At 31.7% G+C, this 20,061-nt stretch overlaps 1 protein-coding gene across 5 annotated transcripts in view; it reads left to right on the top strand.

Annotated features, from left to right (window-relative positions):
- The window catches only part of ABCD2 (ATP binding cassette subfamily D member 2), a 76,822-nt gene that overhangs the window by 17,439 nt on the left and 39,322 nt on the right, over window positions 1–20,061 (top strand). For all 5 annotated transcript variants that reach the window (XM_082666535.1, XM_082666532.1, XM_082666534.1 and 2 more), the window contains 3 exons: window positions 1,190–1,358; window positions 2,089–2,183; window positions 5,660–5,805. In XM_082666535.1, the coding sequence (XP_082522661.1) occupies window positions 1,190–1,358; window positions 2,089–2,183; window positions 5,660–5,805 (410 nt within the window). The remainder of the gene's footprint in view (window positions 1–1,189; window positions 1,359–2,088; window positions 2,184–5,659; window positions 5,806–20,061) is intronic.

Below are 20,061 nucleotides of genomic sequence, written 5' to 3'. Positions count from 1 at the left end.
GATTTCCTCTACTTGGGAACTCAAGAGATTCTTCTAGATAACAGTTTAGAAATTATCCTATATAATAGCTATAACATTAATATATAGAAATGAAATACTAATCTAATTATAGACCTCTCACACAGTAGAGACATGTGGTAGAAAGCTTTTAACAATAATACCTGCTCATTCACTGTTTAAGTTTTGCACACACAAAAATCTTACACAATGTTGGTAATGTATTAGTCCATAGTTTATTGTTTAAGAGACATTTATTAGTGACATGCCTTGCTTATTGATACCAATTTCCTACTAAACAGTTCTGTAAGGGAATGGTTTTTGTTGCTTCCTTTTCACTGAGAAGGATGGTCTTGACAGGCCATGAGTCACCTTTCAGATGAGTCACCTTGATAACAAGGTGTTCTTTTAATAGAAAAGCAGCAGAGATTCAACCTAAATTGGACAACTGGCAGAATAGGAGCAATATACCACTCTATTGAGCCTTTTGAACTAAAGCAGAGATTTATCTCATCTAGAAAAAAAGTCATATTTAATATTTTTCTTTGGGCATATAAATCATGTTTGGCTTGAAAAGAAGCTGAATTTTGTGGGATTTGGACTGAAAAGGATTTAAAGCTTTTCACTGAGCTCACGCCCAATATTGGTATCCACTAGCAGGGGTATTTTCTCTGGCTAAACTTAGGAATTTTGACAATCAGTTTGACTAAGAAATGTCATTTCATAATAAGAAAAATATGCATTTTTCTTCTATTTAAAATCTATTTTTAATTGAAAAAAGATATCAAAATAAAGAATCATTATTTCACTGAATGGATTTAAGCTTTTCACAAAACTTCTAATTTCTGGAAATCAAATTTTCTTGCAAACAGGGGCCAAATCAGAAAATTGATTGAAAGATTTTTAAGTCTCACTAATATTCTGAAGTCTTTACATTTCACTTTGAACCCTGACTTGAATGAATAATTTTTATGTGTTTTTTAATTCCAATCAAACTTAAGCTGTCAATTTGCTATGCTGCTTTCTTGGTAAGTTTTTTAGTGTTACTGGCTTTAGTTATCAGATGTACTATCTACTTTTCAAGTATAATAAAATAGGATTTTTAACATTAAATCAAGAAGCTTATATGATTGCATATTTGTTTAAAAGTCTGTCTTGAGTATACTGTTTTATCTCCCTATGTTGGTTTTAGATAACTGAATTAGCAGGCTATACTGCTCGAGTATACAACATGTTTTGGGTCTTTGATGAAGTAAAAAGAGGCATTTATAAGAGAACTGCTGTCTTGCAAGAGTCTGAAAACCATAGCAAGAGTGGAGTTAACATAGAATTACCCCTCAGTGAGACGTTGGAAATCAAAGGTATTAAACTCAAATGTTTTTATATTTTTTCTATATTTAAATGTTTATCAACAGAACCAAAGTTTTTTAGAAGATAGCTTTGAACAGATGTAAGGAACCAACATTTAGTTATTTAAACAGTTATTCCTAAAGTTAGTGCTGCATTTTGAGAAGTAGTGACTAACGTTACCATAAAAAATATTATGCTACTTTTATTTAGGACAAAATGTCTAGAATTATTTTTAGAAACTGCACATATGGCAAAATGAATTGTTTGCATTTAAAATTCAAATAACAGAATTAGAGCTAATGTCATACTGTTCTCCATCATTCTGTCATTTGGTTTGGTTATTATAGTTTTAAAAATTATAGTTTTCTATGTCTTAATTTCCTTTTTACAACTGTTTTTTTTCTATAGGAAAGTTTAATTGAGAGAAATAAGTAGTTATAAACAGTGTGGCTGGGTTATACCAGATAGAGTTTAGCTTTGCTCTCATTATGATATTAACATCATATTACAGTAAAATAATATTTCTGAGAAAGATTTTCCAAATAGATATGTCAAAATGTGCAAATTTACATTAGACTTTCTTTAGATATAGATATCTATATTTACATTTATTTCTATGATTCATTAATATGAATTATCTTTATAGTGAATTTATCTGTTATGCTACATTATACTTTAAGTTATTTAATTAGCAATAACACATGATAGCTTTTGAAACTTAAACTCTTCCTTAACTTATAGGAAAAGTTATTGATGTGGATCATGGAATTATTTGTGAAAATGTTCCCATAATTACACCAACGGGAGAAGTGGTGGCTTCCAAGCTAAAGTTCAAAGTAAGATGATATTCAAGAATCTTCTGATTGTTGCGAACACAATAATACAAAACAACTCAGAATTCATGTACTTTATATTAAATACTTGGAGGAGCATATGGAAAGGAGGGGAAATCGAGAAAGGTATGCATAGAGGCTCAATTACAGAAGCAGTTACTTCCTCAGAAAGCAGAGAGAAAGAAAAATTTGATTTCTACCGCTTTATGGCCTGGTTGAAAATCAAAATTAGAGTACACTGAGAGCCTGTACAAAGTAACTTTTGGGAACAATAGGAAATTTCTTCAGAAATTAATATCTGGAAATACATTTTATTTTTTTTCCTTATAGGAGTTACTCAAAAAATACAAGCCTATATTGTTATATATTTACTAAAATATGAGAGAAGTTATCAGCAAGTTTATATTCTCTAAATTTAATTTATATTTTCAATAATCACATCTTCTATTAGGAAAAAATGATCAGAAGATTCATGAATTGGAATTTAGCTTTTAATTCTGTTGAGAATAATAGTTATTTGTTATTTAATACTCTGTCTTGATTACAAAAACTAAGGTGCAAAAATAGCTAATAAATCTGAGACCCTGATTTAAAGTATTGTAAAATTCAAACACACATTTTGGAATTCAAGTACAAAATAATTTGCTGATAAGTATAATGGAGTTATCTGTGCTTAGTTCAAACAATGACATGATTGGACTTGATAACAGAATTAGAAACATGACCCTATATGTGCATTTAATGATTTTAATATGGACCTTAGCCTAGGTTTAATTATTAAAGATATATTTGAAAATGCATAAGCCTGCTGGAAGAGGATGAGAAGTACTGAAAAGGGAGAAATTCTGTGTTAATAAACGTAAGAGAAATTGTATTTTAACTACAATTTGGTTGGGCTCTATTTTTCCATTAATGGACCTGTAGAGTAGCAATAAGGTGCTAATGATGCAGCATAATCTTAAGTAGATTTAAAATAAAGCCTTTGAAGAGGGCTACATGGGATATTTAACTATTTGCTAATACTTTAGCAATTTTTAATGTATGATTTTGTATAGAGGTTTTTCATCAGGTTAGGTTTCATAATATCAATTCTTGTTGCTCCATTTATTAAATAGAGGAAGAGTCTTGAATTCTGCCACCTACTAACTAAATACATTATTGTGGACACATAACACTCTTTCTGTGAAAAAATTCAGAGCTCAGTATATTTTTATATAAAATGAATTTTAAAATACTTAATCTAGTGAAAGTGTCATAAATTTTGAGGTTCTACAAAGGTATATGTTAATATAGTATACTTTTATGATAATTATTTATTTCTGAGTCAGACAGGGAGTTTTATTTAAAGTCTCAGGTCCCCAAAGTATAATACAAAATTTTGTTTCCTCTGCATGGATTGATAAATAAACAGGTTTCTAGAGGAAAACATTCTCATTCTTATGTTAGCCTTTTGGAATTAAAAAACCATTTGGAGAAGAAAATTTCAGTAAATGTGGGAATTCTTTTGCCTCACACTGTTTACTAAACATCAGAGAACTTATGCTAAAAAATAATATGAATGTAGAAAAGTCTTCTATTATGACTCAAAATGTGTTAAATTTCTGAGAATTCCTAGTAGAGAATGACCCTATTAAATATTTTGTTTATATACCTTTTCCATGGCACATACCTTTAAAAAATCATTTGAAAAGTGTTTATGCTTCTATAAAATTAAACTTTCTTAATCCTCTCTCTACTGAAAGAGCAGAGCAAATCACAAAACCCTTTCTGGGTTCTTCCCAGGATTTTTTTTAACTTTATTCTATTAAAATGGCATTTCAGTTTGCCTACAATTAGGGAGAAAAAATATCTGTGGTCAGATTTTATAGACTCAAGCTTGCACCTGTCTTATGTCCTTGTGGTAGCTATCTTTATTGCCTGGAATGCTCTTCCACCAGATCTTACTTGTTGCTTCTTGTCACCAGGCTAAGGCAAAATGGTATCTCCTCAAAGAGGACTTTCCTGACCACCTAATCAAAAGAAGCCCCCTTCCCCTGCCAACCTCACAATGCCACCATCTTTCCCTAACACATCTTCCGTTTTTGCTATCATAATAGCATTTACGACTAGTTAATTTTTTGTTCATGTGTTTATTGCCATCTTTGCCATTGAAATGTAAGCTCCATAAGAACAGGGACTTTGTCTTGAGCAGCACTGTAATTTCTGTGCCTAGAAGAATGTCAAGCACATTTAGATATTCAATCAATGTTTGCCGAGGAAATGACTAATTACTTAGAATATAAATCTGAACCATTTTTGCTTTACATATATTTATTACATACATTCTTAGTTCTTTTATCTAACCTTCATATCAAGCTTTTTTTCCTTCCCTTCCTCCCTCCCCCGCTTCCTCTCCCTACCACCTTCTTTCAGCAAAAATATTTTAGCTTATGTTATACACGGCAAATGAGTAATGGATATACATGGATATGGTTCCTTATACTGACATAATACAAGTAATATAATGCTCTTTCACCTTTGAGTTTTCAACATAATGTATTCTACATCATGGACCTTAGATATATGTATCTAATACTGTACAAAGCTATATATACAGGCATACTGTAAATTTCTGCCTCTTGTACTTTCATACTATATTCATTATTTAGTCACTGATTATAAAATATCATTTGTTCTTAGAAGTAAATCAGAGTTTTAAATAATGTTCCTTTTTCTTGACCCTTACAATACCTTTAAGATAGCACATTGACAACTTCCTGATCCTATTGGGTGGAATAAGAAGTCATGAAATTTAACTGTTTAAATGATAAATAAGCTGAAAGATTCTAAGAGAATCATCCAATCAACAATCAATAAATAGCTTAATTCATCCCTAGACATAAGACTAAATTACAGTCTTCTTGCTTGTCTCTGTCTTAATTTCATAAATGTATTTTCTCCATCTGTGAATAAACCAAAATTAGAATCATTTTATGTCTCTCATTATGGGCTTTTGTAATTTCTGTAACATTTCAGACTACTGAATTAAACAACCCAGCTGACTTGTAGAACTCCAACTTACAAATACAACAAAGTTGTATCTTAATTGAAGTAAATTTAATCAAATATTAATATAAATAAAATAAATTCAATCTATTTTAATTTAAATTAAATTTTTCCAATTTCTTATTTCCACGTGGTTATGTTCCTATGTATTTGTGTAGTATGTGATGGCAAGACCTCAATGAAAATTTTGGGAAGTCAGTGCTCATTTGAAGAAGATCCATTTCTTTGGAATTGGATTATTTTGTGATGCTTTTAGCGTCAGAGCATAGTCAAAAGCCAGATTTGATGGTCTCAATCCCGATATATTTTTCTTTGATTCCTTGCCCATCCTAGGTTATCATGTGTTTGAAAGTTTAAAAACAAATCCCTTTTAAATGCTGCCAAATGAAACCATTTTTACATATTGTAATTTCTAATTTTATTTCTTATGTTAGGTAGAAGAAGGAATGCATCTTTTGATAACTGGTCCCAATGGTTGTGGGAAAAGTTCTCTCTTCAGAATTTTAAGTGGGCTCTGGCCTGTGTATGAAGGAATCCTATATAAACCACCTCCACAACATATGTTCTATATTCCACAAAGGTAGGTAAAGTTTCTTATATCACAATGAACAATTTCCTTTTGCTTTTGAATTATCTTGATTCCTTAAGCTCTTCTGTAGGTAATCTTTAAGCATGTTTTTATTGAGAGATGCAATTAAGGAAATAAAAATTATCCTAAAAGTTTTATTACTGCTTTGATTATAATAGTTTCCAGGATAATAACAATTCTTTTCATTTTCACATCATTGTAATGAACATTCAAAGACTATAGATGTTAGTCTAAAGGAGTAGCAGGCTAGTCCAAAGAGTAAGTATATTGCCTTAGATGTCAGATTATCTCTTCTCACAAAAAAATTAATAGTTCTTGGATAGTATAGTAGTCTTTCCATCAGGCTGCATATGTTCATATGTTCTAAAATTGTTCAATTATGTTTTAAGAGCCTCTGTGAAATAATCTTTATCACAATTCTGTGATATAATTAATTAATGATTTGAAACTACCTTAATTAAAAATATTTTACTCTAATAATGAGGGTAAAAGTAAGCATAGAAATATTTAAAAGGAACATTTTTCTTCTGAAGTTTTAAACTATCTGCCTTCATAACAATTTACAGATGTCTAAACAGAAAGTTATACTTGAAAATTTGGAATATTCATTGTGGGTGAGAGAAAATTAAATTTAAATAAAATTAAAATTAAATTCATCTGACCCAGTAATTTTTCCATCTGTCATCACCCTGGGTTAGGTCGACATCACAAAAGTACTCCTACTGTGTTAGAGGACTATTCTGTGGAACGTAGTAGAGCACCTATGCTGAAATTATATTACAAGAGCAAATATAAAAGTTACATCAAGTATGATGCCATCACATCTCTCTTCCTCTTCTTCCTTTGTTAGAAAGTGTTTGTACAGTCCTGCCCAATGGACTAATTTTTAGATCATATGTTGTAATTATGCAGATGAGGCTTTGTGGGGTTTTTTCTTTAAAGTAAGACCTATCAGAGTAGTAGGAAGCTATCTGAAGTGTAGAAGGATGAAGAACTGTATTGGCAGTAAAAAAATATTGGATGTGAGCAGTGCTATGAATACTTATATTTAACACAAAATAGATAACAGACAGCAGAATCACTGTCTCTTTCTGTCTGTGCTTTAGAATACTTTTGGGAAATGTTCTGGATCTGAAAACTAAATAATACTGCCAAAGTTTAAGTTTCAGACATTAATGCACTAAGTAGACCGATTTTAATTTCTTATTTAGGTTTTAAAGCATAGAATCATGAGGAAAATATTCTGTTACATCATAGAATCTACTCTTTTAATGCAGATAAAATTGTATACATAAATTTTATATTTTTCACTATTTTAGATTTCATTTATAATATAGATACAGTTCTTAAATATAGCTATACCCTGAGCAATAAAAGACATTTCTCAGACTTAAGAAAGTGCATTATCAGCAAAGCTAGCCTTCAGAAATGAAGGAGAAATATTTTCCCAGACAAATAAAAGCTGAGGGAATTCATGTTCATTAGACATGCCTTACAAGAAATGCTGAAAGGAATTCTTCAAATTGAAATGAAAGGCTGCTAATTAATAACAGGAAAACATATGAAAATATACAACCCTGGTAAATGTAAATATATAGTCAAATTCATAATACTCTAATACTGTATTATGGTGGTGTGTTAACCATCTAACTCTTAGTATAAAGGTTAAAGGACAAGAGTATTAAAATAACTATAACTAGTACAATTTATTAATGAATACACAATATAAAAAGAGGAAAATTATGACATTAAAAACATAAAAGGGGGAGAGTAAAACTTGCAAGAAGTTTTATATACGCCTCATAGGAACCAGAAAGCAAAAACCTACAGTAGATTCACAATAGATAAAGAGAAGGAAATCAGAGCATACCACTACAGAAAATCACCAATTCACAAAGGAAGGCTACATGAGAGGAAGAAAGGAACAAGAGACAAAACAACCAGAAAACAATAAGATGACATTAGTAAATCCTTACCTGTCAATAACTAGTCTAAATGTAAATATATTGACTTCTCCAATCAAAAGACATAGAATGGCTGGATGGATGAAAAAAAAGACCCAACTTATTTGCATTATAAGACATTATAAGACACTCATTTCAGCTTTAAAGACACACATAGACTGAAAGTGAAAGGATGGAAAAAGTTATTCCATCTAAATGGAAACCAAAAGAGAGCAGGGATAATTATACTTATATCAGAAAAATTAGATTTTAAGCCAAAATTGCTAAAAAGAGACAAAGAAGGTCATTATGTAATAAAAATGGGGTCAATTCATCAAGAAGACATAACAGTTGTAATATATGTACACTCAACATCAGAGCACCTTAATATATTAAGCAAATACTAGCAGATCTGAAGGGAGATAGACAGCAATAAATTAATAGTCAGGGACTTCACTGCCCCACTTTCAACAGTGGGTAGATCATCCAGACAGAAAATCAACAGGGAAATATTGGAGTTGAACCAATATTTAGACCAAATGGATTTAGTAGACATATACAGACATTCCATCCTATGGCAGCAGAATACACTTCTTCTCAATCATGCCCGGAACATTCTCTAAGAATATTATATGATAGGACACAAAATAAGTCTTAGCAAATTTAAGAAGATTGAAATCATACCAAGTATTTTTCCCATTGTAACAACATGAAACTTGCAATCAATAACAGGAGGAAAGCTGAAAATTTTACAAATAGTGGAAATTAAACAACACACTCTTGAGCAACCAGTGGATCAAAGAAGAAATCAAAAAAGAAATTAAAATATCTTGAAAGAAATGAAAATGGAAATACAGTATATGAAAACCTATCTGATGCGGCAACAGCAGTTCTAAAAGGGATATTTATAGCAATAAGTTAAGAAAAAAAGAGATCTCAAGTAACTAACTTTACATCTCAAAGGAACTAGAAAAAGAAGAACAAATAAAGTCCAAAGTTTGCAGAAGGAAGGAAATAATAAAGAGAAGAGCAGAAATAAATGAAATAGAAACCAGAAGACCAATAGAAAAGATTGATAAAACTAAGAACTGATTATTTGTAAAGATAATATTGATGAGCCTTTAGCCCATCCCTGGGATGCAAAGATGGTTTAACATTGCAAATCAATAAATATGATACACCACATTAATAGAATGAAAAACAAATATCATATGATCATCTCAATAGATGCTGAAAAAGCATTTGACAAAATGCAATATCCTTTCATAATATTAACTCTCAACAAACTGGATCTAGAAGGAACATACTTCAACATAATAAGGGCCACATTTGACAAACTCAGAGTTAATATCGCATTCAATGGTGAAAGAATGAAAGCTCTCCCTCTAAGATCAGGAACAAGACAAGGGTGCCCACTCTGAACATTCTCATTCAACAAAGTACTGGAAATCTTAGATAGAGCAATCAGACAAGACAAAGAAATAAAGATATTCAAACCAGAAGGGAAGAAGTAGAATTGTCTTTGCAGGTAATATGATCTTTCATGTAGAAAATCCTAAAGACTTAACCAAAAACATTTAGAAAAAATCAATGAATTCAGTCAAGTTGAAGGATACAAAATCAACATACAGAAATCAATTGTGTTTCTATACACTAACTACAAACTATCTGAAGAGAAATAAAGAAAAACTATTCCATTTACCATAGCATCAAAAACAATAAAGTATTTAGGAATAAATTTAACCAAGGAAGTGAAAGACCTATACACTGAAAACTATAAGACTTTGAGGAAAGAAAGACTTTGAGGAAAGAAACTAAAGAAGACACAAACAATTGGAAAGATATCCCATATTCATGGATTGAAATAATTAATATTATTAAAATGTCCATACTGCACTAAGCCATCTATAGATTCAATGCAATTCTTATCAAAATTCAATGGCAATTTCCACAGAAATAGAAAAAACCATCCTAAAATTTTTGTGGAAGTACAAAAGACCCTGAATAGTCAAAGCAATCATGAAAAAGAAGAACATGGTTGGAGGCATCACACTTCTTGTTTTCAAACTCTGTTACAAAGCTATAGTCATCAAAACAGTATGGTACTAGTATAAAAATAGACATAAACCAATGGAAGAGAACAGAGGGCCCACAAATAAATGCCTGCATATGGTCAATTAATATTTGCCAAGAGAGTCAAGACTACTCAAGGATAATCTCTTCAATAAATGGTATTGGCAAAATTGGATAACCACATGCAGAAAAATGAAATTGGACTTCCTCTGTCTTACACCACTCACAAAACTGAACTTGAAATGGATTAAAGACTTAAATGTAAGACCAGAAACCATAAAACTCTTAAGACATAGGAAAAACTCCTTGACATTGGTCTGAGCAATGATTTTTTGGATATGACACCAAAAGCACAAACAATAAAAGCAAAAATCAGCAGGTGGAACTACATCAAACTAAAAATCTTCTACACAGTGAAGGAAACCATCAACAAAATGAAAAGCCAACTAATGGAATGGGAGGAAATATTTGCAAGTCTTATATCTGATAAGAGGTCAATATCCACAATATATAAGGAGCTCATACAACTCAATAGGAAATAAAAAACAGTACAGTTTAAAAATGGGCAGAGGATCTTAATAGACATTTTTCCAAAGAAGATATACAGATTGTCCAACAGGTACATGAAGAGGTGCTCAACGTCACTAATCATCAGGGAAATGCAAGTCAGACCACAATGAAGTATCACCTGTCTGAGTGGCTAATCTCAAAAGATAAGAAATAACAGGTATTGGCAAGGATGTAGAGAAAAGGGAACGCCTATGAACTCCTAGTGAGAATGTAAGTTGATGGAGCCACTATGTAAAGCAGTATGGAGTTTCCTCAAAAAATTAAAAATAGAACTACTGTACGATCTAAACTCCCATGTTCATTGAGGCATGATTCACAATAGCCAAAATATGAAAACAACCTAAATGTCTGTCAACAGATGAATAGAAAGAGATATGGTATGTATGTATATACAATGGAATATTCTTAAGCCATGAAAAAGGAAATCCTGACATTTGTGACAACATAAGTGAAATAAGTCTGACAGAGAAAGATAAATACTGTATTGATATCACCTATATGTGGAATCTAAAAAAGCTGAACTTGTAGAAACAGAGTAGAATGGTGGTTACCAGGAGCTGGAGAGTGGGGGGAATGGGGAGATGTTGGTCCAGAGTACAAACTTACAGTAAGAAGTTGAATAAACTCAGCGAATTTAATACACACCATTGTGATCAGAGTTAATAACACATTATATACTGGTAGTTGTTAAGAGAGTAGACCAATGTTCTCACCACACAAAAAAAGTGGTAATTATGTGAGTAATAGAAGTGTCAGGTAACAATACGGTGATAATTATTTTGCTGTATGTAAGTATATCAAATCAACATGTTTATAACTTGAACTTACACCATGTTATATGTCAATTTTATCTCAGTAAACCTGGAAAAAATATCACTGAGCTGTACACTTAAAAATGGTTAATATGGTAAATTTTATTTTACATGTATTTTACCACAGTTTTTAAAAGTGGAAAAAAAAGAAAAAAAGTGCAAAAATTCTAGTCTTTGCCCTCAGGAGACCTATGTTATTTTGCAACAAACATAAATCACTAGGAAACTTTTTCTTAATTATGAAATTTACTGTTGCCTAGGCAAAAGGTCAACTACAACTTAGTTAAGAAAAATGAGAATGAAAGTCTATTTTTAAGGCTTAATTTTTTAAATAATGTTAAAAGTCATTTTATCTTGATTATAAAGCTTCTAGAAACATGAAAACTTGTATTTGTTTAAAATCCTATAGGACCAATATCTTGCAAAAGAGCATAAAATTTATTTAAATGTATATGTAAACTAGGAGAGCCTAAATATAGTATTTACATCTAGTATTCTAAAAGCTATTGATTTTTTCAAAAAAGTTTGAAAATAATCTTATGTGTCTTTATGATTTAAAAGAAAGCTGCTACATAGACGGGAGGGGAGTTTGGGGGAGAATGGATACATGTATAGGTATGGCTGAGTCGCTTTACTGTGCACCTGAAACTATCACAACATTGTTGATTGGCTATACTCCAATATAAAATAAAAAGTTTTAAAAAAAAAAGAAAGAAAGCTGCTACAACCTATTTCAAAATATTTGTCAGTAGGTAATTTTAAACTTTTCTTTTTAGGATATTCTTATTAATGAATATTATCTAGTATCTTATTGCATTAATTTATAGCAATAGAATATAGGTTAAGTACTAGTTTGGCAGAAAAAAACCCTGTAAATTAAATATAGAATTGAGTCTTATGTACCTACAGAATAAACTTCATAAGTCACAAACAGACCTTTATAATAATCCCCGTTTTCACTTTTCATGATTGAAAGACTTCTTGGTAGAGGATCAGTCTCTTTATGCAATGATCAAATGTAAATTAATTGTTATTTTTATGGGGAAAAAGGAGTGGGTTTTGTTAAAGTGGATTTCTAATAATGTCATGTAGTGTACAGAAGAAAAAGTAAACTGGGAGAAAAAATGTTCTGATTAAGTATATTGAGACTGCTTATTTTTTTAATGAAATTTGCAGAGAATTTGAAGAGTTGCTATGGCTCAGTTTCAAGTTGGGAAACCTGAATTCCTGAGAAATTGTGAAATCACCTCAATATTTTCCCAGTTAATATCTTCTGATACTTCAGCAATGTTAATAATGAGAACCAGATAAAAAAAATCCTGGCCTTTGTTCAAGAATACAAATAAAAAGTTATTTGGGATGGTAGATGGTAAAATTCTTAGTTTTGCTCAGATAGTTCTTAAACTATTTTGGCAATCTTAGGCTGTTTGAGACTGAATTTCCTGAGCAATGTGACTATACTCTTTAAACTGATAGTTGAAACTTATTGTTCCCTACTGTATTAGCCATCTGACCCTCAGGAAAATTCTTACACTTGAATACAGATCCTGAATTTCTTTTGTCAGTTCTTGGTGCACTTTGTCTTAACCACTTAAAGGTTGATTTATGATCTGCTCTAGCTTTCACTAATCCACAAATTTATGGCTCAATAGTCATTTAGTAATTCCCTAGTACATCTCTGTCTTCAGCCATTAAAGACTCTGAAGCCCAATCTTTTTTTCTCTTTTTTTCTTTTTTGGGCTGTGTCTGGTCTTAGTTGTGGCGCGCAGGCTCTTTGTTGCTGTGTGCGGGCTACAGAGCTCATGAGCTCAGTAGTTGCAGCTTGCGGGCTTAGTTGTCCCGCGGCTTGTGGGATCTTAATTCCCCGACCAGGGATCAAACTGGCGTCCCCCACATTGCAAGATGGATTCTTAACCACTGGACCACCAGGGAATCCCTGAAGCCCAATCTTTAATTTGTTTAGTTCACTTGCTAACAAAATACTATTGTATGCTAACACTTACCAAAATGGGAAATTGAAACATTTGGTGGGGGTTGGGGAAACAGAGCGTGAAGGAGATGAAGGGAAGGAGGGAAGAAGGAAGGAAAGAAGAAAGGGATGGAGGATGGAAGGGAGGGCAGGAAGCAAGACAGAAGATAATAGGTGTTCACTGACAAAAGGCAGCAAAATCTTGGGTTCCTTTGTACTATTTTTTTAAAAAAACTCTCCAGGGTATCAGTTGTATACATCACATATTTCCCCCCAGCAACAGTCTCCAGTTTGGCAACAACCCACCATGTAATTCTGTTCCCAAAGCTCCTGCTGTCACTATCCTTTCTTGGTAGAAATATCTAGGGACAGAAATTTTAACCATGATCTTCTTACTACTGTAAACTTTATGCCCAAATACTTACGCTAATGCCAACAGATCTAAAATAGATTCAGACTTCCCACAAATTTGCATGAAAAGATAATTTGTACACATTTCTGCCCGTACTTGACTTTGAAATATGAGAAGTAAAAGGTTAAGAAAGTGAAAGGATTATAAGGATTGAATTAAATTTGACTAAACATTTTTTAAAAGAAAGAGAAAAAGAAAAGAAAAGAAAAAATGGGGGTGGAATAGTAGGGATATTTTATTTCATATCTTGGGAAAATTACTGTACTTTATTCTTTGTCAATGCTCTACTCTTTTTTTTTAAATCAATGTTTATTAATGCCCTGCTAGAAAATGCTTTAGAGGATAGTGAGTAAAGACACAGTCACTCTCAATGTGTGTTTGTGTCTAATTTGGTTATAAACAAAAACATGCAACTATGTCCTATAAAAACCCAGAACAAATGCCTCAAGAAAGACAAGAAATGCTATAGAAATATTCAAAATGAGAAAAAATATTGTAGAACAGCATGTCACTTGACCTGGGTTTTGAAAGTTAGAATTTTAACAATTGTCATAAATTGGATGTTTCTCAAATGTCTAAGTAGAGCAGAAATGCCACAGATTCAAGTAAGCATGAGTCTTCTGGTTTTGTTTTTTGGATACTTCCTTCTAAGCAGGGCTGTTCTATTCACCCTCCTTCTAATACACCAAGCTGAGGAAAGCAATTATTTATTATTAATATTATGTCATTGGTACATACTGAAGATAATAGCATCCATCCCCTAGGTCCTTAATCATTCCTAAGATGTTCTTTCAGCTGAATTTCTTTGAATTACTTTTTAAAGTTCTCTAGTGCTTTGGGGGTCTGCCCTTTCCCTAGTATCCACCTAAGAAGCTCGTCTCCTCTTTTTGAATAAATGACGTAGTCTTAACAGGTTAAATTTTAGTCTACTAGTGCTTCTTGCAAAACATAGCAAAAGATGACAGTAACTTGTTTCTACAACACTCATTTTTTTTTTTTGGTCAGAAGATATTCTGAAATTATAAATAACATATTATCAGCTCAGTATTTATTTACTAACTACTTCATTCACAAGGTATTATATTCAAGTATCATGTTACTTAATCTTCTAGACTAAATGTAAATGCTGCTTAATAGATAAAGTAGTTATGAATCAGAGTTTTAAATTAAATACAACATTAAAATCCTAAATTTGGTTGTACACAGGAATAATAGCATGACTAATTAGATTGTACAGAGAATTAAATATAGATAACATTACTTCTATCTTTTAACATATGAACAGTACCTATTGATCACTCTCTGCATGTCATGCTAAATAGATTATTTTAAATGATTAAATTTGAGTTCAAAGGGATTATAAACTTTAGTACTTAGAGTTGCACACCAGTTTAAAGCCAGGGTCAGAGTTCACCAAATCTTTGGATACAAATCCTCTGTATTCACTGCCCCTTATTGCAGGTTAATAAAATAATCTTATTAAAAACATCTACCTCAGGTAGAAAATAAAAAAGCCCTACTGTTTGACCTTAAAATATTTTCTCAGACAGTCTTAATTAATAAAATAAAAAGATTCTCTAACACTGTCCCAAATGTATGGGGAATAACGAACTATCATTCTTTTATAGTTTGCATTCACTTCCAAAAATTTCTATATTCTTCAACTGTTTCTCTTAGAAGAGTTTATGACATGAAATCTCATCTTTTAGAAGTGCCAACATGTAATCCATTGTTTTCTTTGATGGCATTTCCACACATCCCTTTAATAATATAGGTTATGTATTTTTTAAATAAGGTGAGTTAATATTGATTTTTATTTTGACAATCTTATGACCTCTTGAGATAATTGGTGGATCCTAGGGCATCTTGAGCAAGGGCTGAGCATCACTGGTCTATTACTACTAACACAAGCAATTACTATATATTAGTCACTGCTTACATATATTACATGTTTCTGATTTTTCTGTATGACAACTCATAAAGTTGGTGTTAGTATCCCTATTTTATAGATGAGAAAACTTGGAGAGGTTGAAGTCATTCCACTGATAACTTTTGGAGCCAGCATTTGAACTTTGGTGTGTCTGACTCTAAAGTCACTTTGTCTTGCTTATTGCTAGCAGCAGGGTACATGTTTCTGAAAAATTACTACTCTCCTGCCTGCCCTTGAAAGTGAGTATCACCAGTTAAGGTTGTTTGCTTGGTATGCTGAATCTGTACTAATATCAAGCTATTGTTTGGAAGCAGAGGTTCTTATAATTCTTGGGGTATAGGGCAATCCAAGCCAATTTTATCATAAAGTTTAGCACAGATACTTGGCTGTCATTCATTTATGTAAATGTGAAAGAAGCTATATTCTTGTGTAAAAGTGTAATTCGTTTAAATTAAACTATGTTAAAATCACTTTCAAATTAGAATATGTTCTCTGTTCTTTCCTATTCTTCTAAAATCTATTTCTCTATAAAATATAAAATAATCTCTCAAAAATATACCCATAGTTTTAAATCAGACTTCTTGCAGAAATGTAAAATAAGCAAATCTTAATTTTCATGATGCATTATGGCATAAAAAATTATTATTTACCCTTTAAGTTGTCAAAAGAAGAGATTATCTTTTGCAACAAAGACTGTGTTTTGTGTTAGGAAGTTCAGCAGAATGGACAGAATACTTAAATAACACTAGTAACAGCAGCATTGCCACAACTGTACTGCATGCTAAGATGTGCCTGTGTCAAATAAGTTCTGTAGATATTTTAAAATATGAACTTTCTTTTGAATTGTTTCTTTATGAATGCCTTCCAAATCCAGGATTTCCTCTTTGGAGGGATAAGAGAACTATGTAATACAACAGCATTGTTTAATCCACACATTTAAAACTAGATAATGACTATTAAGGAACCAGAAAGCACATGAGACCAGAAAGGAGGTTAGAAGACCAAATTTGCCTCCTTTCTCCATGGAAGAGAGGGTGCCCTCATAGTAAAGAATTTTTGGTGTGATCCTTACTTTTCTTCTTTTTGCCTAAGATCTCAGATTTAAAAATGAGGGTGTGATCTGGAAAAGGACGTACATAAGAATATGGGGTCGTGCTACTTTAGATATCTTGATGACTGTTTTCTATTGAGTCTCTAGCTTTCAGACTTTTTGATTCTTTTTGATGAATCTCTAGGTGCCAAAACGAGGTAGGGAGAGCCTCTGAAGGACAAGGAGTGTATTAACTTAAGTAAGATGCAGGCTAGCCTGAGTGGAATGTTGGTCTGAAAGGGCACTGTAGTAAAGGAAAAATGTAATATGGCTTAATCCAGGCATATTCATGGAGCCCCATACCTAAAAGGTTATACATACACTGATCTTGTTGCCCCCAAATTAGACAAATCTGGACTTGAGGAGAGGGAGTTGTCACTGGAACAGATTTTGCCCTTTTTGAGTCACTGTTGAATAAATCTTTATAGAATATAAGCTAGAAAGGGCATGTCTCTGTACAGCACTCTGTACAGCACTTGGGGTATTCTACTAAGTCTGTAGTATACCTATTGGCATACTGTAACTGTGCAATGAATGATGAATGATTTAATAAAGGAGTGAATGAACATCTCCACTGATTTGGTTTCTACTGCCAAATTGGTCTGACTTCTTATACTAATTAGGAAGCAAACTATTTATTTTCTTGCTTGCACTAGATATGTCACAGAATCTTCTTTGTGATGGCAATAAATATTTGTCACTTAACATATATGTTTTGTGTGTGTGTGTGTGTGTGTGTGTGGTACGCGGGCCTCTCACTGTTGTGGCCTCTCCCGTTTTGGAGCACAGGCTCCGGACGCACAGGCTCAGCGGCCATGGCTCACGGGCCCAGCCGCTCTGCGGCATCTTCCTGGACCGGAGCATGAACCCGCGTCGCCTGCATCGGCAGGCAGACTCTCAACCACTGCGCCACTAGGGAAGTCCAACATATCTTTTTTAAAAGAAATTATTTTAGCCATGAATAAGGCTCAGTAGTATTGCTATAGCTAATTCACTTCTATTCCTTTGCTTTCTGACTATTAGATTCAAATCAAGTAAACGTTGCATAAATATCTTTGGACACTTGGCTCAGAATGATAAACTATACATTTTAGTACGTCCTGTGTAATAATTGGTACAGTTCAGTTTTTAAAAATCTCCTTTAGAGATCTATAAATATAAAAATGATTTCCTGTAGCTTTTTTTTGGCTTTAATTTTTATCACTTGGAAAAATGTTAAGGATACTTTTTTTAATATTTAACTCTTTTATAGGCTAATTTATAAAAATGATAATGGAAAAATCTTCCTTTGCATATAAAAGTTTTCATTATTTTATGAGTCAATTATTAGGTTAAACCAAATGGAATTGCAATTTTTGTAGGTCAAAAGGTCAAATATCAGGAATTTCATACAGTAATCTAATATAATGATAAATGCCACAAAGTTGACTTTTAAAAAGTTTGCATTCTTCCTAGTTTGGGAGTACTTTGATTATTACACTAACAGTATTTTTATTACTACTTGGAAATAAACACGGTCCCTGCTCTTAAAAGGCTGTGCACATATCTCCTTTGGTACCTAGAAATATCTTATCTTAGAAATGTAATTTCAGGAATGGTAAGTATATCTTTTCAGTTGGGAATTTCTTCTTTTTTGCTACATATTTATTTTAAGACTATTATGAGTGACTTATGCATTGAGGACTCAAATCTAGTTGTTGCTGTTCATGAAAAAATTCTGATGACATGATTAGTTCCAGAATGTACATTTATATGAATTATTAATAGCTAGATTTTATGGCTTTCAAATTGCTAACTTATTACTATGGTAACACAGCAGTACTTAGCTGTACCCTATTCTTAAACTTAACACATCTCATGCCTTAAATACATGAGTATTGCTGTAAAATTTTTATCAATATTGTTCACAATTAAATTCTAGATGACTATGAAATATTTAGCATTTTGGGTGATCATTCCAAAGACTTCAAGTACAGAGCTAACATTTCTCAGTGCTGTCTTCTTCCTACTTTGTCCCTATTAAAGAGAAAAAGAGAGAATAGTATAAACCCTAATAAATGTCAATACATTTTGCCAAGAATCCTATATTGTCAGATATTTAATATAGAGTAGTAGGCAGTATAATACAAATTATAGAAGTACCCTGAGACATTGTAATATAACTGTAAAAAGCCATAATCCCTGGGAGTGGATTTGATCTCTAATAATTTTACTTTAATTTTGCTATTATAATTAACAGTTTTAAACATAGATGCATTCAAAGTAATTTCAGATTACAAAGGAAATTTTGATAATTGCTCAAATAATGATAATCTAAATTATAGTATGATACCTGTAGCTTTATTCCAATATCTTTTCCACAACAAATAGAGGTAATTCTGGATTTTACTTAGAGAAAGTAAATTGAAACTAGATAATGTTTCTTTTTGATATCTACTAATTGTAAGCAATCTATTTCTTTTGTTTGGACTACGTTTATACTTTCTGATGGGCCAGAGCAAGTGTTGTGGTAATTGATCTACCTGAAATATTTAGAAGATAATCTGAATAGGTCTATATATCTAGAAAGGAAAGTTTAGTAAAGAGTACTTTGAGTCCTTATCAATTATGTATAACTGTGGTAGCACTAGAGAAACTTGAGCTAACTTAAAATGTTAAATTCCAGGCCTATGAGCAGGAAAAAGGATCACATGCAAACTAATCGTATAAACATGGGATATAGGGTCCTCCATTTTTTTGTGCTTTCAAATAGATTCAACATCAACCCAAATTTCCTTGATGTAGCCTTTCCAGAGAATTCAGTTGTAACTTTATAGTAGTATTTTTAAATAATTGTATTAATAAAATCTATTATTAGAGTATCCTTAGTTGCTATGTACCTCAATAAACACATATAGAATGTGTTATTTTTACCATTTCACATGATCATAAAACAATTGAGAAAAAAATGGAACTTTAATAAAGCAATATTTTTTGGGTCCTTAATGAATATATACTTTTACGAAATATTTTTGTATAATTTCACCAATATTCCGTTCACATAAATTTTCAAAATAGCAATTTTCATATTCTATTAAATCATTTTGAGTAACAGTAAATCAAATAACAAATTATGTAGACATTTAATTAAATCTCATCCTGATTGAATTTTTTAAAACTTAGTAGCTAAGAGTGTCTTCTTTTTAGTTCTGTTTTTACTTTTTTAGATTTTGAGAATGCATATTCAACATATTATTAGGCTTATAAACACAATAAGAAATTAAGCATTGCAAAGCAAAACTCAATTATAATTAAGAGTTTTTATGAGATAAATTTTCATATCTGTTCATCAAAGAGAATTGACAGATTTCAGAAGTCATAAATAATATTAATGAATCTTTTAAAGAAGTTACAAAGTTTTAAAAATAAATTTTATTTGTTTATTTACTTACTTAGTTATTTATTTATT

This window comes from Grampus griseus, assembly GCF_964374135.1.
Source record: "Grampus griseus genome assembly, chromosome: 11".
NCBI classification, from domain to species: domain Eukaryota; kingdom Metazoa; phylum Chordata; class Mammalia; order Artiodactyla; family Delphinidae; genus Grampus; species Grampus griseus.
The sequence above is the reverse complement of the archived record's forward strand: the minus strand, read 5'-3'. Positions and strand labels throughout refer to the sequence as shown.